The sequence below is a fragment of the Vigna radiata genome, chromosome 7 (genome assembly GCF_000741045.1).
Source record: "Vigna radiata var. radiata cultivar VC1973A chromosome 7, Vradiata_ver6, whole genome shotgun sequence".
Taxonomy (NCBI): Eukaryota; Viridiplantae; Streptophyta; class Magnoliopsida; order Fabales; family Fabaceae; genus Vigna; species Vigna radiata.
The window spans coordinates 54,253,651-54,273,839 of NC_028357.1; the positions used below are offsets into that span (position 1 = coordinate 54,253,651).

Consider the following 20,189-nt stretch of genomic DNA (forward strand, 5'->3'; position numbering starts at 1 on the left):
ATTTCTTTTTCTTTCAAAGCCGAATTATAAGTGACAATGATTTTATACGTGTGAATATAAATTTAATAAAATTTATAGAATCCATATTTCTCTTTCCGGTCTTGAAGATCACAGTTTTGACTATAATGTTTGTTATACTGAATCCAGTATTTCCCTTTCATATTATATTATATATGCCAAATTAATAATTCTTACAATGGAAGAATATTCTTAGTAAACATTATACATCAGGTACAACTATGAAGAACCAAATAAAAGTCTACCCTTCTCTTCCTTTTTTTCTCCACAAAATTAAAAGCAAGAGACCATTTTCTCCCAACCCATCATTTAGTCAGTGTTGCATTGTTGACAGTAACGGTTGTAATCTGGAGTAAACACCCACTTATGCAAGCAGGATGAACAAATTGGCAGAACAAGGATTTTTCTGAATCGAAGTGCTTGGACCAAAGCTAAAGAAAGTTTTGTCATCTACCAAGGATCATAATGTTCCTAGAGGGGACTCGTGTGCATGATCATCTACCAACCACAAGCCATAGTCACGAAACCGCTTTATTTTCTTCTCAAACCCAACGATATAGTTATTGTGAATGATAACATGCATGCCTTTAGTTTCCTTCACCCATGTCTTGTTCTTGAAATATAATCCGCCGGTGGGGAATGCTGCCTGTGGCAGCAGGTACATATCAACCTGAAATGGAAAAATTCATCATGAAAAGAACAATTTATACGATACGATGTACATATTTTAGATGTTCTAAAAACTAAATTAATCCCACCATCTCCTTCTAGGTGGCCAATAAATCCATGATTTAACATGGTTATATATCAGACTAGAGATCAAGCTTTAGAACAAAGAACCTTTGAAGGAGAACATTTGGAGACCAAAATGACAGATAAAAATAAAGAAACACTGAAACACAAGCCTTAAAAGTCAAAGTCACGTTTAAGATATGATTTACTCTGTAATGCCTGATAAACCACAGAGAACAATCAATAACCAAAAGGAAAACAGAATTTTTATAGTAAATTACAGTATAATCAACCAGTGCATTTATTTCTTTATTATTTTTATAGTAATATGCCACACAAATAATCCAACAAACGAAAAAAAAACAGCAGTTTTTTGAGGATAAGGTTACGTACTTCTAAGCCTCCACCGAACCCCATATTGGAAGGAGACCAAAGCCTAATTGGGCCATACTTATTGAAGTTTTAGATCTAGGGAATTTCAAAACATGGTCATGAATAGAAAATAGAAGTAGCACCTGGATAAGCAATAAGGTACAGACTAGATAGTTGACACCAATTAAACTGTCAAGTCACAAGAATAGACTTTCCAATTAAGTTTATAATAGCATGCACTTTGCTAATTTATCAGAATTAAACAAACTTTACTTATTACTGATTGTCCTTAAGCCTATGCGCCATTATTAGAAATAAAAGATCCTGAATCCTGATTGACTATCCAAACAAGTTCCTACCATATATAAGTATAATTTGGGTCTACATAGGCTATATAGACTAGAAGGAAGTAAGAAAATACAACAAACCTCTTTAGCAATCTTCATCAAAGCCCAGTTAAAAGCAGGCTGGTCATTAGATTTCACAGTTTTAGTCCACGGTTGAATCTGAAGTTCCTCAATCCACTTTTTCAAAACTAGCTTTGCTTCATTGGTAGGGCGGAGGAAAATCATGCAGCTACAAATGTAAGGACGGCCTTTTTTTCCTGGTGGTGGTAAATCGTGAGAATGGTTCAATGGTTTGATCTGATCTCAGAAAGAAATAAAAGATAAAGTCAATAGTACAAAACAAAATGGATTTTCACACTAAAATTGCAAACATATTCAGACAGGGAAAATGATAAAAGAATAATAGACAATTTACTAGAATCATGCGAAAGCACCAAAGGATACATCAGCACAAACCCAAATGGATTACAATGGAATCTCCTTTGACATTATTTGATTACATTTATGATTATCTTCTTCAGTCATTCAGAGACAAGAAAATCCTCAACGGGTCAGACAAGGAAGATATTTATATCATTGAATTTCTGGATATTCATTTCAAGTACTATCATGTATATTATGATGTTTTCTCTGCAAAATTGATTCATACATTCATTAAAAATGGGGTTTAAACCAAAAACAGACAACAGAAACAATGTTTATTCCAATTATCAATCATAACAAACATTATCACTCTATCTATACACTATTCATACGGCAATGACGATGAAGTGAAGGAAGGTATAGCATGATCAACCCAAGTCTTGTGTTAAAATTAAAAATTTTGGCGGTACAATATGGAATTACTAACTATGTATGAATAATAAGCAATATCAATTTGGTTTTTGAAGAGTAATCCTGATGAAATATCTAGTAATAAATAATAGTATCAACCATCACTTCAAAAACCATGTATTAACCCTTATGTCTGTCAACCTTGGATCAACCTTCACTTATTGCATTAATCCAATATCTGACAATCTTGTAAAAGGTAAGTCAAGCATCATGTGTCATCAAATCAAACATAGTGGAACTATAAAAACCCCAGCACCAATTTTTCACAAAAATGACTTCCAATATGAATTGATATACATTGCTTGCTTTAACCTAGACAAGTAGTTTCCAACATCGATGTAACTCTTTCTTATTACAATAAATGAATTGAAATCAAGTCAGAAGGAAATGAACTTATAAGAGAACACTCACTGTAGTCATATCATCAGTAAAGTACACATCATGGTTCCCTACAAGATAAGGAAATGGATCAGCCAACCAAACCATATCAACATCATTGTACATCACACCATATCCAAGCTCCAAAATCTTCAGCAGATGTCTTGGCCTCCTGGCTGTAAAGTTGAAGAAACCCTATATGGCCAAAAAAAACCGAGCAGAGATCAGAAAAACTAAGTGCCACAAAAAAATAATAAATAAAATCAACTTCTTATCATTGTTTAAGCACATTGCGTAGAAGTTGTGCTTGGAAGAACTTATTTACAACTTATTTGAAATTTAGAAAAGCTTATAAAAGTAAATGATACACTTTGATAAACTATTTTTGGGCAATGTCAATAAGCTCTTGACGATGACTTATGAAAACAACTTACAACTTATATGAAACTAGTTTAGCCCTATTTTATCCCTGTTTAAACAAACTTTTTAAACTTAGAGATAAATAAAAATAAGAAGACAAAATGAATTAAGCTTCTCCCGTAAGTTTAAATTAACTCATGCATAAATTACTATATAGAGCTCTTTCACTTGGAAACACTAAACTTATTTTAACTTGTGTATAAACTAGTTTTAAGTTATGAAAAAAGTTAATTCATTTTACCTTTTTTTATTTTCTTATCTTGTAAATGTTTATTGAAAGTTAATCCACACATCCACTTACTTACTCTTTGATTATACGAACAACTTATAAACTGGTGCTTCCAAGGTAAACATTTTTAACTAGGATATATACCCAAACATACACTTCCTATTAGTAATGAAGGGTTGCCCCTTTAAAAATCAGATGTTCATGGTGACTTTCACCATATCATCTCTCACCCAATGTGTTGGGAACCAATGAGGTTAGCACTGTACTTATACATTATAATTTGATCACGTCTTTATCTCTAAATGATGTGAGGTCTCCAACAACCCCTCACATCGAACACCGGACTAGTCGATCATGAGGACTGGATATCTTCATCGTGAGAATAGAGAACACCCAATTGCAGATAACATAATAGACTCAACAATTTTTACTGTAATAGATTTTGCTTCTGTCTTATTAAAGTGAACTTTAAGTCTAAGTCAGTCTCATGAACCCTTTCTCTCCAACAGACTCACCTACCGGTTCTAGATTTGCACCTTAATCTAACATATAAGCAGCCTTTTATACAACCCTGCTCTGATGAAAGCTCCAGTAGTTAAAACTAAAGCACAGGAGCAGTGGGGGACTCCAAACCAAAAGAATAGTCCATTGGATGGAAAAGTCTGAAACGTTAAGTAACACACTTGTAGTTATTGTATTCAGAGTGAAACTCCTAACATTTCCTAGTGTTATTAATGCATAAAGGAATCCAGTTAAATGCAGTGAGAAAGAAACCTGAGAGCCAAACTTATGGGCAGCTTCAGCATCAAGCACGGGAGGGATGAGAACAGCGTGGCCAGGCCAAAGATCATTGACCCGGTGGAGCGAGGCGTAGTCCTCAGCAATGACAAGGACCATATCTTGGCGATCCTGCATGGCGATACTAATCAACCAGTTGTTGAGGAAGGGCAAGTAGGGTTGGCTGACAATGCAGACGATGACGGAGCCATTTTTGGCCACGAAGGAGAGGGCTTGTTCCAGTGTGTAGTGGTCCCATTTGGAAGCTGAGGTTGAAGTTAAAGTAAAGGAGAGAGCTTGGGGCATGCCGAGCCAGGGGCAGAAGACGCCCACTACGACTACGAGAGCGAGCAGGGCAAGGATGGTGGTGGGGTCCAGAACGGAGGAGAAGGATCTCTTGGAATTGGTTGAAGATGAAGCTGAAACGGGAAATGGGTTGGAGAAAGGGTTCTGCAAAGTTCTCTGGTGGAGGAAGGAGGACATTGCTGATGGATGCAGAAACAAAGAAGATTGGGAATTTCTGCAGAATGAGAAGAAGGGATTTCTGATTCACTCCGGATCACAACCCTACTGATTCGACATCATTGTACATCACGCCATATCCAAGCTCCAAAATCTTCAGCAGATGTTGATGGATGAGCGGCTCCGAGAAGTGACCGAAGGGCGCGTTGCGGACTCCTCGAAGCTTCCTCCGAATGAGAAGACGCAACCTGAAGCTCTGATGACCGCTTAATGGAAGATGCCTTGAGGAGAACCCCTGTCGGAGCTGTGCGATCCCGATTTAGAGTCCTCGAGGCTTCTCCGACTAAGAAAAGACGCAGCGGAATGATAGATAGCTCTGAATTGTACCATTTTAATTTCTGCAACAATTAAAATTAATTTAGGTGATATATGATAGAGCTATCAAAATTGTTCAGAACTCACGGATTTGGAAAAATTGTAATTTTTTTTTTTATGTAAATGAGATTTTAACTTAGTTCATTTAAATGAGTTGAAGATGTGGTGGGTCGAGTTAGCCCATCAATCCATTTACTAATTTTATTTTATTAAAATTTAATTTTAATTTTATAAAAAGATATTTATTAGTATGTTTTATTTGAAAAAATTATTTAAGTTTCTTATTTTCAAAATTAATTAAACAACTTAGAGTAAAATTTGGGAGTGAAATTTATTTAAAATTTAATAATAGAAAGTTTATAATTTTTTTTATTTAAAAAAAAATTGTAATTAAGTGAGTTAGTGAGTCAACCATTTATCTGTTGGATTTGAATTTTTCTGACTCATTAATAAATAACACGAGTTGGGTTGACTCGTTAAATAAACAACTTATAGTGGATCAGATCAAGTCAGACCAAGTTACCCGTTTTGACGGTTCTAATGAATTGTGACGTTTGCAAGATACTAAAATTGTCTATTCACATAATTTGATACACGAGACACTAAAGTATGCAAAATTTCAATGCTCAATATTTTTTCTATTGTCAATGAGTATGTTACTTTTTACTTTGAGAGTTGCAAAAATAATCACAATACGGAAACAAAAACGTAAGTGTAAAGTAAATAAGATTTTTAAGGTAATTTAGTAATTAACATTTAAGATATGATAAATTGTTATCTTTTTCTTTAAGTCTTTATAATATAAGAGGATAGATAAAAGAAAGTGTTTTTCTCTAAATACTAAAGTAATCAACATAAACATAAGTGTTACAGTACCAAAGTGTTTGTACTTCAACAGAATAGAAGTTCTAATATTGTCTTAACTTTTAGAAAGCAAATTGTTTAGTGCTTTTAAAATAAAATAAGATAAATCCTTGGACATATAGATTAAGGATACAATACTTTACACTCGGGATTTTTCGGATTAATGGCGTTGTTTTTGCTATGTAAACACGACATTTTGTTTTCATAATTAATTAAAGTTAAAAATAAAAATTTATAAAAGTATATAATGTTCACATCTCTTTCTTTATCTTTCTATCACTATTTATCATATGTACATACACAGAACTATTTTTACACGTTTATTTACTTTTTTTTAATTGTTTCATCTTAAATTCCTTAAGACATCATTAAATATAATTATTATATTTTTGAGATATTGTTCATTTTAAAATTTAAAATTCATGCAAGATTTTGTCTTTAAATACTCATATCTCATTTTATTATTTAATGTGTCTTTTAAAGAAATTTTAAATTCTAGAATGTGATAATTAACTCTAACATGATGACCAACTTATAGTTAAAACATTTATTTTTATACACATTTATATTTTTCCTTTCAAATAATTTTACACCAATAATGTATTAAGAAAAAAAAAACAAATTAAATTATTATGAAAATCTTAATATCTTAAGTATTGTAATTTTATATTTAGATTTTAATCTTTTAAGAATGAGATGTAAGTTCCATAAGAAAATAATAATAAAATAATAAAATAATGATAAAGAAGAAGAAAATAACACCAAAGTTTAATTCAGTTTTACACCAGAAGTATATTCACTTGTTCAACTACTCTCACAAATCTAATTCACTACACTTTCAAGTTTTCACAACACTTTAAAAAGTAAAAAGAAAGAAAGAAAGATAACACTCAACAATTAAGATCTTAAATTTTGTACCATCTCAAGATAAAACCTTATAAAACCTAATCACAAAAGCATCTTGATCTCAACGAGGTATAAAAACATATGCATGCAATATGGAACAGTTTCAAGACAGTTCAATAACTGATCATCCTATTTGCCAAGGTCAAATCTGAAGAAATAGGAAAATATGCACACTGCATAGTTGTGACTGGTATGCATGAACTATCCATCTACAGCAAGAATTCCCTAACTAAGCACCTTATGTATACATGGTGGTTTCCAAATTAATCAGAGTGAACAACAATAGACAAATTCAAGAGTTTGTCACGGACTGCTCTTTAGAAAACCAGCAAAACTAGGGTACTTGGGCTCCCACCCAACCACCTGGCGGGTTTTTGTGTTGTTTAATCTTTTTCCTAGAGGATCATCTGTTCCTGCAAAGCAAAATATACCAAGATTCATTATCTTTCAAAATCAAAACTGCGTGTTTCTTACAGTCATATAATCACAATTCATCACGTATAGTAAGCTTGTTCATTTCTGAAACAATTTTCATACCCACACAGTATGTAAACAGGGTAACAGNATCGGCTAAATTAACATACAATGAAGTAATATGACAGTATCAGTTCCAGATATGTTTCACCATTAAAGAACTCACCAGTAAATTTATCAAACTTTTTATTGAATTTTCCACTTTCGTTAACCAGGTCCATCATTTGCTGCCTGCAAACCCATGATTAGTTTGAGATTGTTCTTTAAATATTCAGAGTGTAATTTGACAAGTTAAAGATAAAGCACCNAACCTAGACAAAGGATGATTATCACAACCAAGGAAAATCTGTCCACGGAATTTTTTCTTCAAGATTGCAACTGCAAGGGAGGCTGCATCCTGTTGTGGAAACATAAAAAAATGAGCACCGGTTCTAACCTCATCATAAAACAAAGCTAAATACATTAAGAAAACGAAAATATGTTGAAGAAAACAGAGAGGACGACCTCACTTAGGCTCAAGGTTTCTTAGATAATTATAAACATATCTTCGTATTTGATATTAGTTTTTACTTGAGCCTTGCATTTTATATTTGCTTAAAACCAAGCAGCTATTGCATATAAAACTTAAAACAAAAATGAGTCCATGAACCAAACTAGAAGCATTCAAGTAGCAGCAGATAATGATTGAGGCATGCTTTCAAATGTACAGAGATTCAACAAGCTCCAGTAGACTCGATAAGAATGCTCATGTTGAGAGATAAGTCTGCTGAGGTGCAGTCAAAGTAACAGTTTTCTAGAAATTCCTAGAAGAGATGAGAAAGCTCATGAGCAAAACTAAGACAACTTTAAACCATAAAAAATGACAGCATGACACCGTGTTGCAACCATATCCAACTGATGTTCTTAAACAGTTATCTGTTTTGAGTCAACTTTAGCTCTGAGAGTTTGAGGTAAACAACTAAACACGAAGACTGGAAAGGCTACAGTGGATTAAAAAAACGTTATTACCAATGGATGATTGGGAATGGACATAGGTCCCATTTTTGGCCAAACTAGTAAAAGTATAGTACTACTTAGCACTCGTCTAGGAAAGCTGTTTCCCACATATTTCAGTTGTTTTAGGTGAAAATAATCTGTTTAAGATAAGATGGATGTTTGGGGCAACAGCTACAATTTTGTAATTTATTCTGACAAACAAGTTGTTTTTAAGACTAAAAGATTATAACTGTTTTATTTTTAAAGATTTTTTTCCCTTTCATTTTCATAATACTCTTTCTAGTGTAGAAGCTGTTTTTACACCTCTAAACAAAAATAGTAACCATAAAACCACTTTTTAACAAACTTATGCAAACAAAAAGTCCAATTCTAATTATGACAACAATCAATTATATACATGTAATATGTCCATAGTTGAAATAATCTAATTTTCACAAATCTTATATTATAGTGGCTGCTTATTAGAGGTTGGGGGAGCCCAAAGCTCTCTCTGCTATATTTAGATGCTTTCAAAAACACAAAAATAAAGAACTAAACTAATCGGAATAAGCACTGAGCTTTTGTCTTAATTTCAGTTTGTCTCTCTGTATCATAGTTGATTTTTGTGCTTGCTCAGTTTTCCAGGTATGCAATCTGCCAATTCATTTTTGGTTTTCTGCTTTAAATATATTTAAAGTTTAAACCATCAAATGGATGTACTCTGTTTTCTATTGTGATATTTCTTGAAGAAATCAGTAAACTAGGGCTGAGTGAGTTTTCTACTTGAAACTCATTAACACCACCACCTGAACTTTTTTTCACTAGCTCTCAACAGAGTACACTTCAATGGTTCAATGATATTAAATAGAAGTTACAGGACCAAAAAGGAAAGTGAATACAGAAATAATCAGAGAGGAAATGGTACTCTGACCTCATAATGTATAAGATTCAGGATGTGATCAGGACGACTATCAACAGTACCCTTTTCCAAGTAATAATTGTGTGCACCTCTGTCTTCTTTGTAAAATTGGTTAAGGTTGAAATAAACAAAGCATAGTGGCAAATATTACTGAGGTTAAAATCAAATTCCTACAATCCTGATAATTTGAACATAACCAAGGATATATATAGTCCTGCCAATCTCAGAACACAGCCACCAAAATCCAGTACCACATTTTCAGCTTTTAGAAGGACATCAACCTTGGCGCTCCTCCCAATTGGCAGAACTGGAGAATCCTAAATGAAGTACATCAGGATAAATCAACAAACATTCAAGACCAGAAAAAGGGAAAATCTGACAGTATCGGTTGGCAAATGTGAATAAGATACAGAGGAATAGAAGTACTGTAATTGCACAAGTGTAGTTAAAACAATTTGGTCATTACATTATTTGGAAAAAAGAAGCCTGTATCACTACCATGTACACTGTAATTATCTCCTTGAAATCAAATAAAATAAAAACAGAGAAGCAACAAAAGAATATGACAGTTTGGATGTATAACCCACCTCATCACATGTTCCATTATCATTACAATCATATGGAGCACTGCTTGACGTAAACAAGAAAGAACCTTCCCCATTCCAGCATAATGCAGCTAATCTGATTAGTTGACCATCCACATCAGTAAATGATTTCATAAGAAGAAAACTACTGTACTGTCATTTCTTTAAGTAGAAAATCCAAGTTGATCTGACCAATCAACTCAATGTTACTACAGGCAATGATGAAAGCAATCAAACAGAATACTCGTATGCTAAACATGAGATAACCTTGCCCATCCTATGAATAGGATGCATGTAAAAATGCAACCAATAAGTCAACAGAAAAATCCATTATCCAGAACAAAGGTGAGCATTAGCACAAGTTGAGCAACTAAAAAACTGGAAATAACCAAACTAACTGACCAACACTTCAGGTATATTAAGTCTTGAACAAACTCATTAGCATGTTGCCATACCCTGAAGATTTCTCACCTAACATTACCAGCATAGTCCGGTGTGCGGGAAGGTGGTGCACAATAAATGACATTTGGAAATCTGTGAGTAGCTTCCGTCCATTTCAAAGACGGGTAAATATCCATTTGTATCAACTCGTTGTGATGATGAGTAGTCACTGTCTGGCCATAAACTTGACAATCTGGAATTTCCTGCTTGCAAACACATAAATACACACAAACATATAGATAACAAGCTACTGAATATCGACTAATCATAAGAGTAGCAACGTAAAAACTTTTACATCGTCAACCAAACAGAAGCCACCTTAAATATGACTTATAAAGTAATTATTAAAAAAAAAACCAACAATTTCATCATACATCAAAATATATTATTCTGCTACAAGTAAATTCTGAATACAATGTCAATTAACCATAACGCTATATATTCGTCCTAAACGAATTGCATGAACTAACGTTCCAATGTACGATAGTGAATTGGCCGGAGAAAATGAAAGAATACCTGATGCCATTTCTGAGCAACCAAACGACCAAGAACCCCGGGACCCACAACGAGTAAGTCATGTTCTCCAATTACATGAGGAGAGGAAGAGAGTGATTCTTCCGTGGGAGAGAGTGCATCTTGTGAGACCTTCAAATGGGTTGTCTTGGACATTGAAAAAGACGAAAACTTTACACCATTTCCTAAGTTTGAATAAGAGGATCGAAGGTGGGGTTTGGGAGTGAGGAAACAGAGGATAGAGAAATTCCAGATAGCCTTTGAGGTTTGAAAAGAACATTAGTAGTTGGGAAACACGTAGTTCCCATCGTAATCATAAGGAAGCCTAGTCTGCAACTGGAAGAGGTTGTTGTGTTGGTCTCTGTCGATTGGGAAATTGTAGATAAAAGTTATCAGTAATTATAATTTATGTTACTAGTTTTACGTTATATTTTAGATATTTGATCAAAGAACTGCTAATGTAACTAATCTTCCTAAGTGGCTCTCAATATAAAAAATAGGACTAGAATTTATTGTCAAAAATCTTAAAAGAAAATTAGTATTTAATTAGATATACTTTATAACATATTAGAAGTTGAATATTGTGAACTTTTACTTCTTAAAATCCACTTATTTGATTTATATAACTTTTTGGATTACTTTTATTATTTCATTTCACTCTTATAATATTTATGTAACTTATTCCACTTTTTTTTAAGAGTAGTGGGAAAATTCGAAAAAAATTCAAGATTTTTTTTTAAGTTTATAGTGTTGTGTTTAACCAATAATTAAGAAGAACAAAATTGTATTATATTTGAAAGATAAAGTTACAAAACATAGAAAATAAAAAAAAGTTTTATAAAGGCATTTATTCTTAACTAATAAAATCATTATACATTTATTTCCTTTTACATCCCCTTAAACTAATGTAAGTGGAAGCACTTATTCACATAAATTCTATCTTATATTTAGAATAAACAGTGAAAGTGTTGTGTTATAGTTTTTTAATTTTAGGATTATTATTATACATTTAAGATAATTAAATGGTTATTTAGATGTGAAGATGCATTTTAAAGAAACTAAGAAGAGAAGAATTGAAGATTCAATTGAAAAAGAAATGAAAGATACTAATAATAAACAATAAAGTTGTGAAAACATTAAAAGGGACAAAAAAAATATAAAGAACATAAGAATACGAATTAAAATAATAAAAGATGGAGAAAATAAAAAGGAAATAAAGAAGAAAGGAAGACACACCACTTAAAGAAATAAAGTCTCACCAAACTCAAGATAAGTGGTGATTGTTACCACTTAAGCCAAGGTTCAAGATGAGACTAAGAATGCAACTCCCACAAAAGAGAAAAGCTTACAAATGCACATAAAAGTGTCTCTCAATTTAACATTAATCAATCCTTTACATGTAGTCTAAAGTCTTCCTTAAATAGGCATGGTTAAGGACCTCTTAGCAAATACAAAATGTTTTGTTCTAGAAACTAGGGCAACCTAGGCCGCCATGCTCTCCATCTAGAAGATAAAAAAAACATGCATGTTTAACAAGTTTACTCAAGTCAATAAATCTTTTTGCATTGGTTCTGTTAGATTGAGTCTTATAACCTATTTCTTGTCTGTAAATTGCTCTGCCAAAAGATTTTAGTACAACATTTAAATTGTCTCTACCTTGAGTGAATTTGGATAATGTACTAGTCAAGTAATCTATCTTCTCAATATGTGTAGGACATTTTTCACAAGGTTTTTCTACTATAATAGTTTTAATATTGACTTCTTTAGCAGATAACAAAACATCATTCAATTCTTTTTTTAATCTTTCATTTTTATAAACAAAGTTGTTTATTCTGCATTCATAATCTCTTTTCTTAGAATTAAATCGATTAATCTTGTACTATAGTCGCATTGTTTCATCATGTAATTTTTGAAATGCTTAATTGAATTACTTTTCTGAATGCACCATTTTGTTATAAGAACTCTTGTTTTGTATATTTTTTAGTATCATTAAAAACTTTGCATTTTGTAGAGATGTTAATTTTGGTAAATTTAACTCATTTAGATTAGTCCATAGATTAGAAATTGACATATTTTAATTTAAATTTCCATGGCTGTCCTAATCATTATAAAGTTCCAGGTCGAACTACTGAACTATAGACCATTTTTTTTTTAAATTATTAAAAATATTAAACTAAGTTAAGTTTATATATCAAGTCAATAAGTATTTTTAGACTCTTTAAAATATAAAATTAAAACCATTATTTGTACAATAAATAACAAAATACAATTCAAAACAGTAAACATGTTATCATTTTTAAAAATAAATAAGTGATAAAATTTAAAATTGAAGTTAATATATAATTTACCAATTGCGAGAAAACAAATAATAAAAAAGGGACTATATCACCTTATCTTCTATTATACACAAATCTTGTACATATTTTCTCTTTATCTTTATAAGATCTAGTAAAGTCTGGGTTGTCTTAAGTTTTAACTTTTTTGAATCTGATTAAATCATATACCTATGTAAATAATTGCCTCAGTTATAGTAAAGTATATATAGAAATTTTAAAATAATAATGTTCTAGTTGCATCTTCTGATTACTGTTAGTTCTGATTTTTTAGCATTCAATGGTGATATATATAAAAACTAATTTTGTCATCTGATACGTGAGAAGATGATATACAGCAGGAAATTAAAAGATATGTATATCATCATTATCTGTATCGTACTATATATACCATTATAGTACTTGCAAACAAGAGATAAAGAAAATGAAGAAACATAATAGTTAACAAGAACAGAAAAAAGGAGAAACATGAGACACATATCAGTGCCATCATTCTTCAGTAGCTTCTGCACAAAAACCACTAACTTTGAATGAGAATAACCAACCTACTTAAGATATATAATAAATGCATGCTACTGATCTTGAACCCACCACTACACATGGCTTTTCAAAGAAGCCAGAAATCCAAGATCGCTAGAAAACTGAACAATGGTCGAGTACATGGAAGAATGATGCATATGCATGTCATTTTGGATTTGTGATTGCTGTTGAATCCAAGCTATAATAGGCAAAGAAAGATGGCTCCCAAGGTTGCAAAATAGTTGGGAATTAATCCATAACATAGAAGAGATAATAACAGTGATGAAGAAGGCCAATTACATGGCTCGTGCTTTAACAAGGTCCAAGCTCATCTCACTTGGATCAGTTGCTTGCATATCAACTTGAATGCCATCCAATTCCCTCTTGAATCTATCCTTAGAACTTGCGTACACCATCTTCATCCTCACCTTTGAGGAATCTGGTGACCTGCACACAAGGATTGATTAAGCTGGTGTTTCAGATTGTCTTACTTTGCAATGATATACATAAGTTGTTTCTTCACAAAATGAACCGAGCAATATATAGTATACACACTACATTGTAATTTCACATATTGTTCAGCCAGAACTATGAAATCAAAGGCAAATTGTATATAAATTGAGTACCATGCAATGAAGAAGATCTTGCTTTTTTGGCAGTTCTCATTAGTTGTGAAGTCAAAATCATAGACAGCATAACGACATTCATTTGGTGGAAAACAGGCCATAAAGTCCTCATAACTTGCCGTGGGGCCCCCTAATTTCTCAACCACCACTTGCTGTTCTTCAATTTTAAACACAATATACCTGTAAATCCTCTTTGATTTAAGCTCTTGAAACTTCAGTTTGCAATCATCATGCACAGCCATTCCGGACGCTGCATTTGCCTACCCCAAAATTTCATGTCCCGAATTTTAGATTCAAAGATTGTTATACATTCTTCATCCTCAGATGGAAATAAAAAAAAAAAATTGAGTTTTGAAAAGCCGTGCAACTTCTATAACTCACAGATGAAAAGCTAGGTGGGAAAATGGCTTGCTAGTTATCATCTTTAGGTTACAGTTACAGGGTATGATAACACATCATTTTAACCAAGAGGCAAAAGATCCCATTTTGAACGAAAAACTATAACTATCAGCTTCTTAGAATCACATCAGACATGAAGAAAAACTTGAACTTAATGTGGGTAAGTGCAAAATCATCCAAATTCTTTTAAATATGTTACTATAGTGTTGCTCTTTTAAGATGGTGCATCCAAAGGTTATATATAGTTTATATATATTTTTTCCAAAAGATGAAAAGGTAAGAAAAGGGAATTTATATCTTCAAGATTATCAACAAAACATGGTCAACAAGTGTGCAACATAGAGAAAGAAGGGACAAAGAATGCATACCATTTTGCCAGCAATGAGAAAGAAGCGCCCTGCGAAATGTGAATGAAAGGAAAGTGATTCGAGCAATGGAGATTGGAAAATGAGAACGATAGACCCAATGACTAGTATGCAGAGAAAATAACGAACAAAGAGGCTTTTATTTTGCACAACGAGAGGTGCAACTTTTAGAAGACTAAGATAGCATCTGAAAATTAGAACTTCAGGGAGAAATTAATGGATAAATCTGTTGTAATTTTTTTCTTCCGCCACAAGTTTATTTTTATCTTTTCACGTTACTTTCTTTCTTCTGTATTCTATCTATGTATTCTTTCAATTTTTTGTTAACGGCATAATGTAAAAAAAATAAATCCTAAAATCAATTGATGAAATAATTCATACAACTTTTTTATTATCTGTGACAGAATTTAAATTAATTGACCAAATTCTTTGTTTGATCTTTCCTTTTAATTTCTTTTAGTATTTTAACTCAATTGCACACTTTAATATTAATAGGAAAAGACTTAGAATGTTGGAATGTTAGGGTGTTACAAAATTCTTATTATACATGAAAGTAATTTAGACAGACTCTCTATGAGAGAATTTTACAATTTTTTTTGTTATTTTTCTCTTGCTTGAATGCTTATGCGTACACACTCGTTCAAAATAAGGTACAGAAGATAATTATATATAGAAAGGTAGAAAATGATATTTAAAATTGTAACCTCCTTCCAAACATTTTTCTTTTCATCCAATCTATAACATTCTATCTACTTAAGACAATGTATAGCAAATAATAAAATCATTTCTTATTTTTAATAATAACTTACTAGTCTAATATCAAATGTTTGTATCTTTGATAGTTTACTCTAATGTCAACCCTATCTACCACTAAAATATTATGTAAAACTACATTCTTCCATAAAGAAAATAAAGATCGAAAGTAATTATGATTTATTTCTTAAAATATATGAAATCACTTAAATTCTTGTAATATCATAAAATCCTTTCAAATCTTACAATTTCATATTTATAAATCCTTTCAAACCCAAATTACAAAATTCCAACAATAAAAGTATTTTAAAGTAAAATAAAAATCATTACCCTTTTACAAAATCTTTTAAAATCCACATTATTTTTTTTTTATGTAAAAAAGTCTTTTGAAATCTCAGTTGAATTCTCCTTCCAATGAACGACTCTTTAAATCATTCTTCACAAAATCAGAGTTTCAATCCCAACAAGGTAACCTGAAGCAATGGAAAAGACTTATCATAAAAACTAGATCGCTTTTACACTCATATTTAGAGCAATGAAGGTCCACATAAGCAAAGTAGAGGTCATTTTCCTTTCTTCAAAGAATCCCAAAGCACAGCCAGATCAACGTTGCCTCCTGAAAGTACTATTCCTATGTTGTTGCATTCCTTCCAAGAAGGATTATTCTGGAAGGTATCGGATAGAACAGCAGCAAGGCCAATTGCTCCACTTGGTTCTACAACAACCTTAAGAATTTCAAAACACAGTTTCATAGCTTTGATTATTTCACTGTCTTCAACAGTTATAATGTCCTCAACAAGATCTCGTACTACAGGCCTGTTCCATCATAAAATGGTGCATTAGCAAGCACAACAAATCAAGAGAATTCCTCTGTAAAATAATAGTAAATTGAAGAAAATTTATGACAGAACAAAAAAGGAGCCAAAACTTTAATTTCAGTTTACTATCGTAATTACTAAAGAATTTTTTACCATGTGAAATCTCCAAGAAATGCTCGAAGACCGTCAGCTATGGTATCTGTCTCAGGCAATCTTATTATCCTCCCAGCTGCTTTAGATTGCGCGGCATCATCAGCCCCTTTAGGTTCAGCAGCTAAAATACGAATAGCTGGGTTGATGGACTTGGCAGCCAATGCTATTCCAGATATCAAACCACCACCTGCATTTTCATTAGTTGACAAACCAAGAAGCAAATTTCAAATTAATGCAAATTTTACAGCATTTGGTTGACAGCTTGACTGCAAAAAAGTGAACAAACCACTTATGGGTACCACTAGCGTATCTATATGTGGGGCTTGCTCCAGAATCTCCAGGGATATGGTACCCTGGCCACTGCAAGAACAATCCAATATGTTAAAAGTGCAATTGTTTGCAAATCACAAGTTCCTAAAGCATGAGCCTACGTAATATATCAAGTTTCTTATGTTGAATGGAACAGACAGCGACATAATATCATAGATTTATCTAACAGCTTAGCAATCATTCAGAAATGAGGTGAGAAATAAAAATAATGACAAAAGAGTATCAGAAGAGATGCTCAAGTGTCAATGAATTATAGCTAGGTTGCATTTGGCCCAGATTTTTACGGATTTTCTTAAAAAGAATAAGTTAGTTCAAAAACGAATTTAGAGAAGCGATAACTGAAAGAAGAGAAGAAAAAAAAAACTTTAATACAAAGATGCCAATTGAAGGAGCTTCTTCTTTTAAGAACTGGAAAAAGATTGGCCAAAATGGTACATGATCTAATTGGTAAATTGCTATGAAAAAGAATGGGTACACCCCCAGTTTATCCTCCAAAAGAGTTGAATGGAAGGGCATCTAGACAAACAAATTATACAATCATCAACATTGTACTTGTACCTTAATATGCGTCCATCATTATACGGATGTATAAAGATAGCACCAGTTTTTTGCCACACTTTGTTTGCAACTTCTTCCCTGGATTGAACAGAGGGCTCAGACCAGACAATCTGACCACCATACCGCTTTACATTCTCAATTTTGCAAGTTGGGGCATTTTTTGGAATAACAATATATGAAGGGATCCCCCGTAGTTTAGCGGCCAAAGCCAATGCTGCAGCATGGTTTCCACTGATTTTGTAGAACACGATCAGAAGAGCTTGACAGATTCTGATCAGAAAAAAGAAATCTATGTTCACTATCAAACCTGCTGTGTGTTACAACCCCTTTAGAAGCATCTTCATCATTGAGAGAGAACACAGCATTGCAGGCACCTCTAAATTTAAAAGCTCCCCTAATGGCCATGGAATACAAGAGAAAGTATGTCATCATCTTTTGTTCTTCACTTGTACAAAATTATGAGGGATTGTAAAGTACACCATTAACTCCGAAAAAAAAAATAAGAGATAAAAAATAGAATCCAAAATTCTGTGCAATTCATAAAATATCCACTTCTCACCCCTTTTGTAAACATTCACACTTAAAGTAGAGCTGCCTTCCTGACAAAACATTCAGCGAGGTGGAGGACAGAAGCGGAGTTTTATGAACCAATGATTTGATTCGGTCATGTGCTTCTCTTATGGAGGAAATATCAGCAGCATATTTTCCTTTTGTTATTTTGCCCTCTTCTTCCATCTAAGTAATTGGTCTCTGAAAGTCAACAAAGACAGATCAGTGTGTACTTCTATCCTTATTAGAAACAGAGCTTAACACCAACCCATCAATGTTCGCCTTTCCCAGTGAAAGTGAGTCAACTATCCAAACAAACAGTCAAGCACACCATCAAACAGTTGTAGCAATGTGTCCCACTATTACCAAGCAACACCATTTCCATATATTGAAGGTAACTAGACATATTAACCTCCATCTGAGGGTGCTACGCCATAAAGAGTTACAGTGTCAAAAAAGTTACAAATGCTAGAGACCCAACTCATCTAAATTTTTCTAAACCTAATGATCTCAAATCTGTAGGAAAAAAAAAGGAGATTAGACTGAATACCAGATAATTTTCTTATGATCTCAAACTAAAAATTTCCATAAAAGAGTGGGGCAATTGAAGTGTGGGGAAAATTGGTACAAACATGGATGAAAAACACTGGTACATCGTTGAATGTTTATAAGAATCTGACAAAGGGAATCTTGTATGTTTGAAAAGTGAAGCACTAGAATCTTGAGAAAAGAGATTCTGAAACTAAAATGAAAAGAGAAAAGAGGTTCGAAATCCGAAACTTACTACCGAGAAGTTCTGGTTGGTGGCTCTCCTGCTCCTCCTCGTTCTCATTTCCACTTCCCAACCTTATAATATCTCCCCAAATATTTTTGGGTCATTTTCTATTTTTTGTTTTATTTATTTATTTATTTTTTAAGTCATTGAGCACATGCTTGAGTCTCTTTTTAATTGGGTTAGAATAAGTGATAATAATATTTAGTTTAATAATCTTGAAAAAAAAAATCCTATCATAGACATTAATACATAATATTTGAATAGGTTAAATATGTTCTTAATTCTTTGAATATGTTAAATATATTCTTAGTTCTTATACTGTGTGACGATTTTGGTTTTAGTCTCTTTTTCAAATTAAGTTGTACCTTAAGAGAAACTAAAACCAAAATTGTCTCTACATATAAAATCTAAGAACATATTTAATTCTATTTGAACTAATCACTTAAAAAATCTAAGAACATATTTAATTCTATTTGAACTAATCACTTAAAACACGGACTTGAATGTTATAATTTAAAATATTATGAGTAAAATAATAATTCAGAATTCTTAAAGAAATAAAAAATAAAAAATTATGAAATTTATTTGACTTTAATTTTAACCCAACTTAAAAAATTTAATATTTTTTCCATAATATACCAGTTTTATTATTTATGTGTAGTATATTTTACATGTGTTGAAATTAGATACATGTAACTCAGAGAAAACTTGTTTTTTGAGATTACATCACTCATAATCAAGGATCATCAGTTCAGACAATATCATTATCATGATAAAAGTATTATGGAATGTTAGATTTCGTGAGGAAACACGTTCAACGACGAATTTTTTTTTTTTATTGTAGAGTATGTAAAAACAGTAAAAATGGTATTTTATAAATTAAGTTTGAATATTTTATTACTAAAGTATAAAACTTGTAAATAGAAAAATCAATTAATCTGGTTTATCTATGAACTATTTTATTTACTTTCTCTACCTTTTTTTTCAATTTTTTGAATATCAAATACTATTTTAAAAGTCTTATTGTAAAGTACAACTTCTTTGCTCAATTAAAACTTTCATAAGAGCTAATTTATTTTGTACTCTTTATTCAGACATTTAAAAAATCTACGTGCATAGAGGAAAATAAATGATTGTATGTGGCTTTCTAATTTCAATATTAGTTTTTGTTTATATATGATTATTAGGATATGTTTAAATTGTTGATCAGTTTTGTATAGGATAAGTAAAAGTGTTTAGAGTTGTGATAAAAATTCAAATCAAAATTAATTTAACAAAAAATTCAAAGACTTATAAGATCACTTAACTTAAAATATCTTCAGAGATTAGTTTGTTGAACAAAGCCTCAATTTTTGAAATCTCTCAACTTTTGATTTTATGATGAATTTTTG

The 20,189-nt window shown here is 32.0% G+C and overlaps 4 protein-coding genes across 6 annotated transcripts; all 4 read right to left on the reverse strand.

The window, feature by feature from the left end:
* Positions 1–128: 128 nt before the first annotated feature.
* LOC106769562 (UDP-D-xylose:L-fucose alpha-1,3-D-xylosyltransferase MGP4) lies at positions 129–4,977 on the reverse strand. Its single transcript, XM_014655230.2, has 4 exons — positions 4,105–4,977; positions 2,715–2,876; positions 1,551–1,766; positions 129–688 (listed from the first exon to the last, which is right to left on the reverse strand). The coding sequence occupies exons 1-4, from the start codon at positions 4,588–4,590 to the stop codon at positions 479–481; spliced, it is 1,074 nt and encodes a 357-aa protein (XP_014510716.1). The 5' UTR covers positions 4,591–4,977; the 3' UTR covers positions 129–478.
* Positions 4,978–6,708: 1,731 nt separating this feature from the next.
* Positions 6,709–10,887, reverse strand: LOC106767317. 2 transcript variants are annotated; one of them, XM_014652178.2, is made up of 8 exons: positions 10,624–10,887; positions 10,138–10,310; positions 9,670–9,763; positions 9,289–9,399; positions 9,095–9,184; positions 7,500–7,585; positions 7,355–7,419; positions 6,709–7,127 (listed from the first exon to the last, which is right to left on the reverse strand). In XM_014652178.2, the coding sequence occupies exons 1-8, from the start codon at positions 10,774–10,776 to the stop codon at positions 7,018–7,020; spliced, it is 882 nt and encodes a 293-aa protein (XP_014507664.1). In that variant the 5' UTR covers positions 10,777–10,887; the 3' UTR covers positions 6,709–7,017. The 2 variants fall into 2 exon arrangements, with proteins under 2 accessions (XP_014507664.1, XP_014507665.1); XM_014652179.2 differs by having other exon boundaries at positions 10,138–10,300; positions 10,624–10,757.
* Positions 10,879–15,240, reverse strand: LOC106767604 (actin-depolymerizing factor 12). The gene is made up of 4 exons (XM_014652528.2): positions 14,866–15,240; positions 14,099–14,358; positions 13,773–13,919; positions 10,879–10,981 (listed from the first exon to the last, which is right to left on the reverse strand). Exons 1-4 carry the CDS (start codon positions 14,866–14,868, stop codon positions 10,900–10,902), a joined length of 492 nt encoding a protein of 163 aa, XP_014508014.2. The 5' UTR covers positions 14,869–15,240; the 3' UTR covers positions 10,879–10,899.
* Positions 15,241–16,018: 778 nt separating this feature from the next.
* Positions 16,019–18,885, reverse strand: LOC106765813 (serine racemase). Of its 2 annotated transcripts, XM_014650557.2 has the most exons (7): positions 18,808–18,885; positions 18,034–18,224; positions 17,782–17,868; positions 17,475–17,705; positions 16,873–16,946; positions 16,587–16,773; positions 16,019–16,431 (listed from the first exon to the last, which is right to left on the reverse strand). In XM_014650557.2, the coding sequence occupies exons 2-7, from the start codon at positions 18,207–18,209 to the stop codon at positions 16,179–16,181; spliced, it is 1,008 nt and encodes a 335-aa protein (XP_014506043.1). In that variant the 5' UTR covers positions 18,210–18,224; positions 18,808–18,885; the 3' UTR covers positions 16,019–16,178. The 2 variants fall into 2 exon arrangements, with proteins under 2 accessions (XP_014506043.1, XP_022640064.1); XM_022784343.1 differs by lacking the exon at positions 17,782–17,868 and having other exon boundaries at positions 17,475–17,744.
* Between the last annotated feature and the right edge of the window lie 1,304 nt (positions 18,886–20,189).

What these genes read in the sequence shown, in the direction of transcription:
- LOC106769562 (XM_014655230.2), bottom strand. Translation starts at nt 4,590, where the DNA reads ATGTCCTCCTTCCTCCACCAGAGAACTTTGCAGAACCCTTTCTCCAAC. An exon ending in CCCATAAGTTTGGCTCTCAG is followed by an intron (nt 2,877 to 4,104) that starts GTTTCTTTCTCA and finishes TTGGCCATATAG; the next exon opens with GGTTTCTTCAACTTTACAGC. An exon ending in TGATGAAGATTGCTAAAGAG is followed by an intron (nt 689 to 1,550) that starts GTTTGTTGTATT and finishes TTTCCATTTCAG; the next exon opens with GTTGATATGTACCTGCTGCC.
- LOC106767317 (XM_014652178.2), bottom strand. Translation starts at nt 10,776, where the DNA reads ATGTCCAAGACAACCCATTTGAAGGTCTCACAAGATGCACTCTCTCCC. An exon ending in TTGCTCAGAAATGGCATCAG is followed by an intron (nt 10,311 to 10,623) that starts GTATTCTTTCAT and finishes GTTTGCAAGCAG; the next exon opens with GAAATTCCAGATTGTCAAGT. An exon ending in GACTATGCTGGTAATGTTAG is followed by an intron (nt 9,764 to 10,137) that starts GTGAGAAATCTT and finishes TCAACTAATCAG; the next exon opens with ATTAGCTGCATTATGCTGGA.
- LOC106767604 (XM_014652528.2), bottom strand. An exon ending in AAGATCTTCTTCATTGCATG is followed by an intron (nt 13,920 to 14,098) that starts GTACTCAATTTA and finishes CCTTGTGTGCAG; the next exon opens with GTCACCAGATTCCTCAAAGG. An exon ending in CTTGTTAAAGCACGAGCCAT is followed by an intron (nt 10,982 to 13,772) that starts GTAATTGGCCTT and finishes CCCAATCGACAG; the next exon opens with AGACCAACACAACAACCTCT.
- LOC106765813 (XM_014650557.2), bottom strand. Translation starts at nt 18,209, where the DNA reads ATGGAAGAAGAGGGCAAAATAACAAAAGGAAAATATGCTGCTGATATT. An exon ending in GGGGTTGTAACACACAGCAG is followed by an intron (nt 17,706 to 17,781) that starts GTTTGATAGTGA and finishes CTACAAAATCAG; the next exon opens with TGGAAACCATGCTGCAGCAT. An exon ending in TTTCTTGGAGATTTCACATG is followed by an intron (nt 16,432 to 16,586) that starts GTAAAAAATTCT and finishes ATGATGGAACAG; the next exon opens with GCCTGTAGTACGAGATCTTG.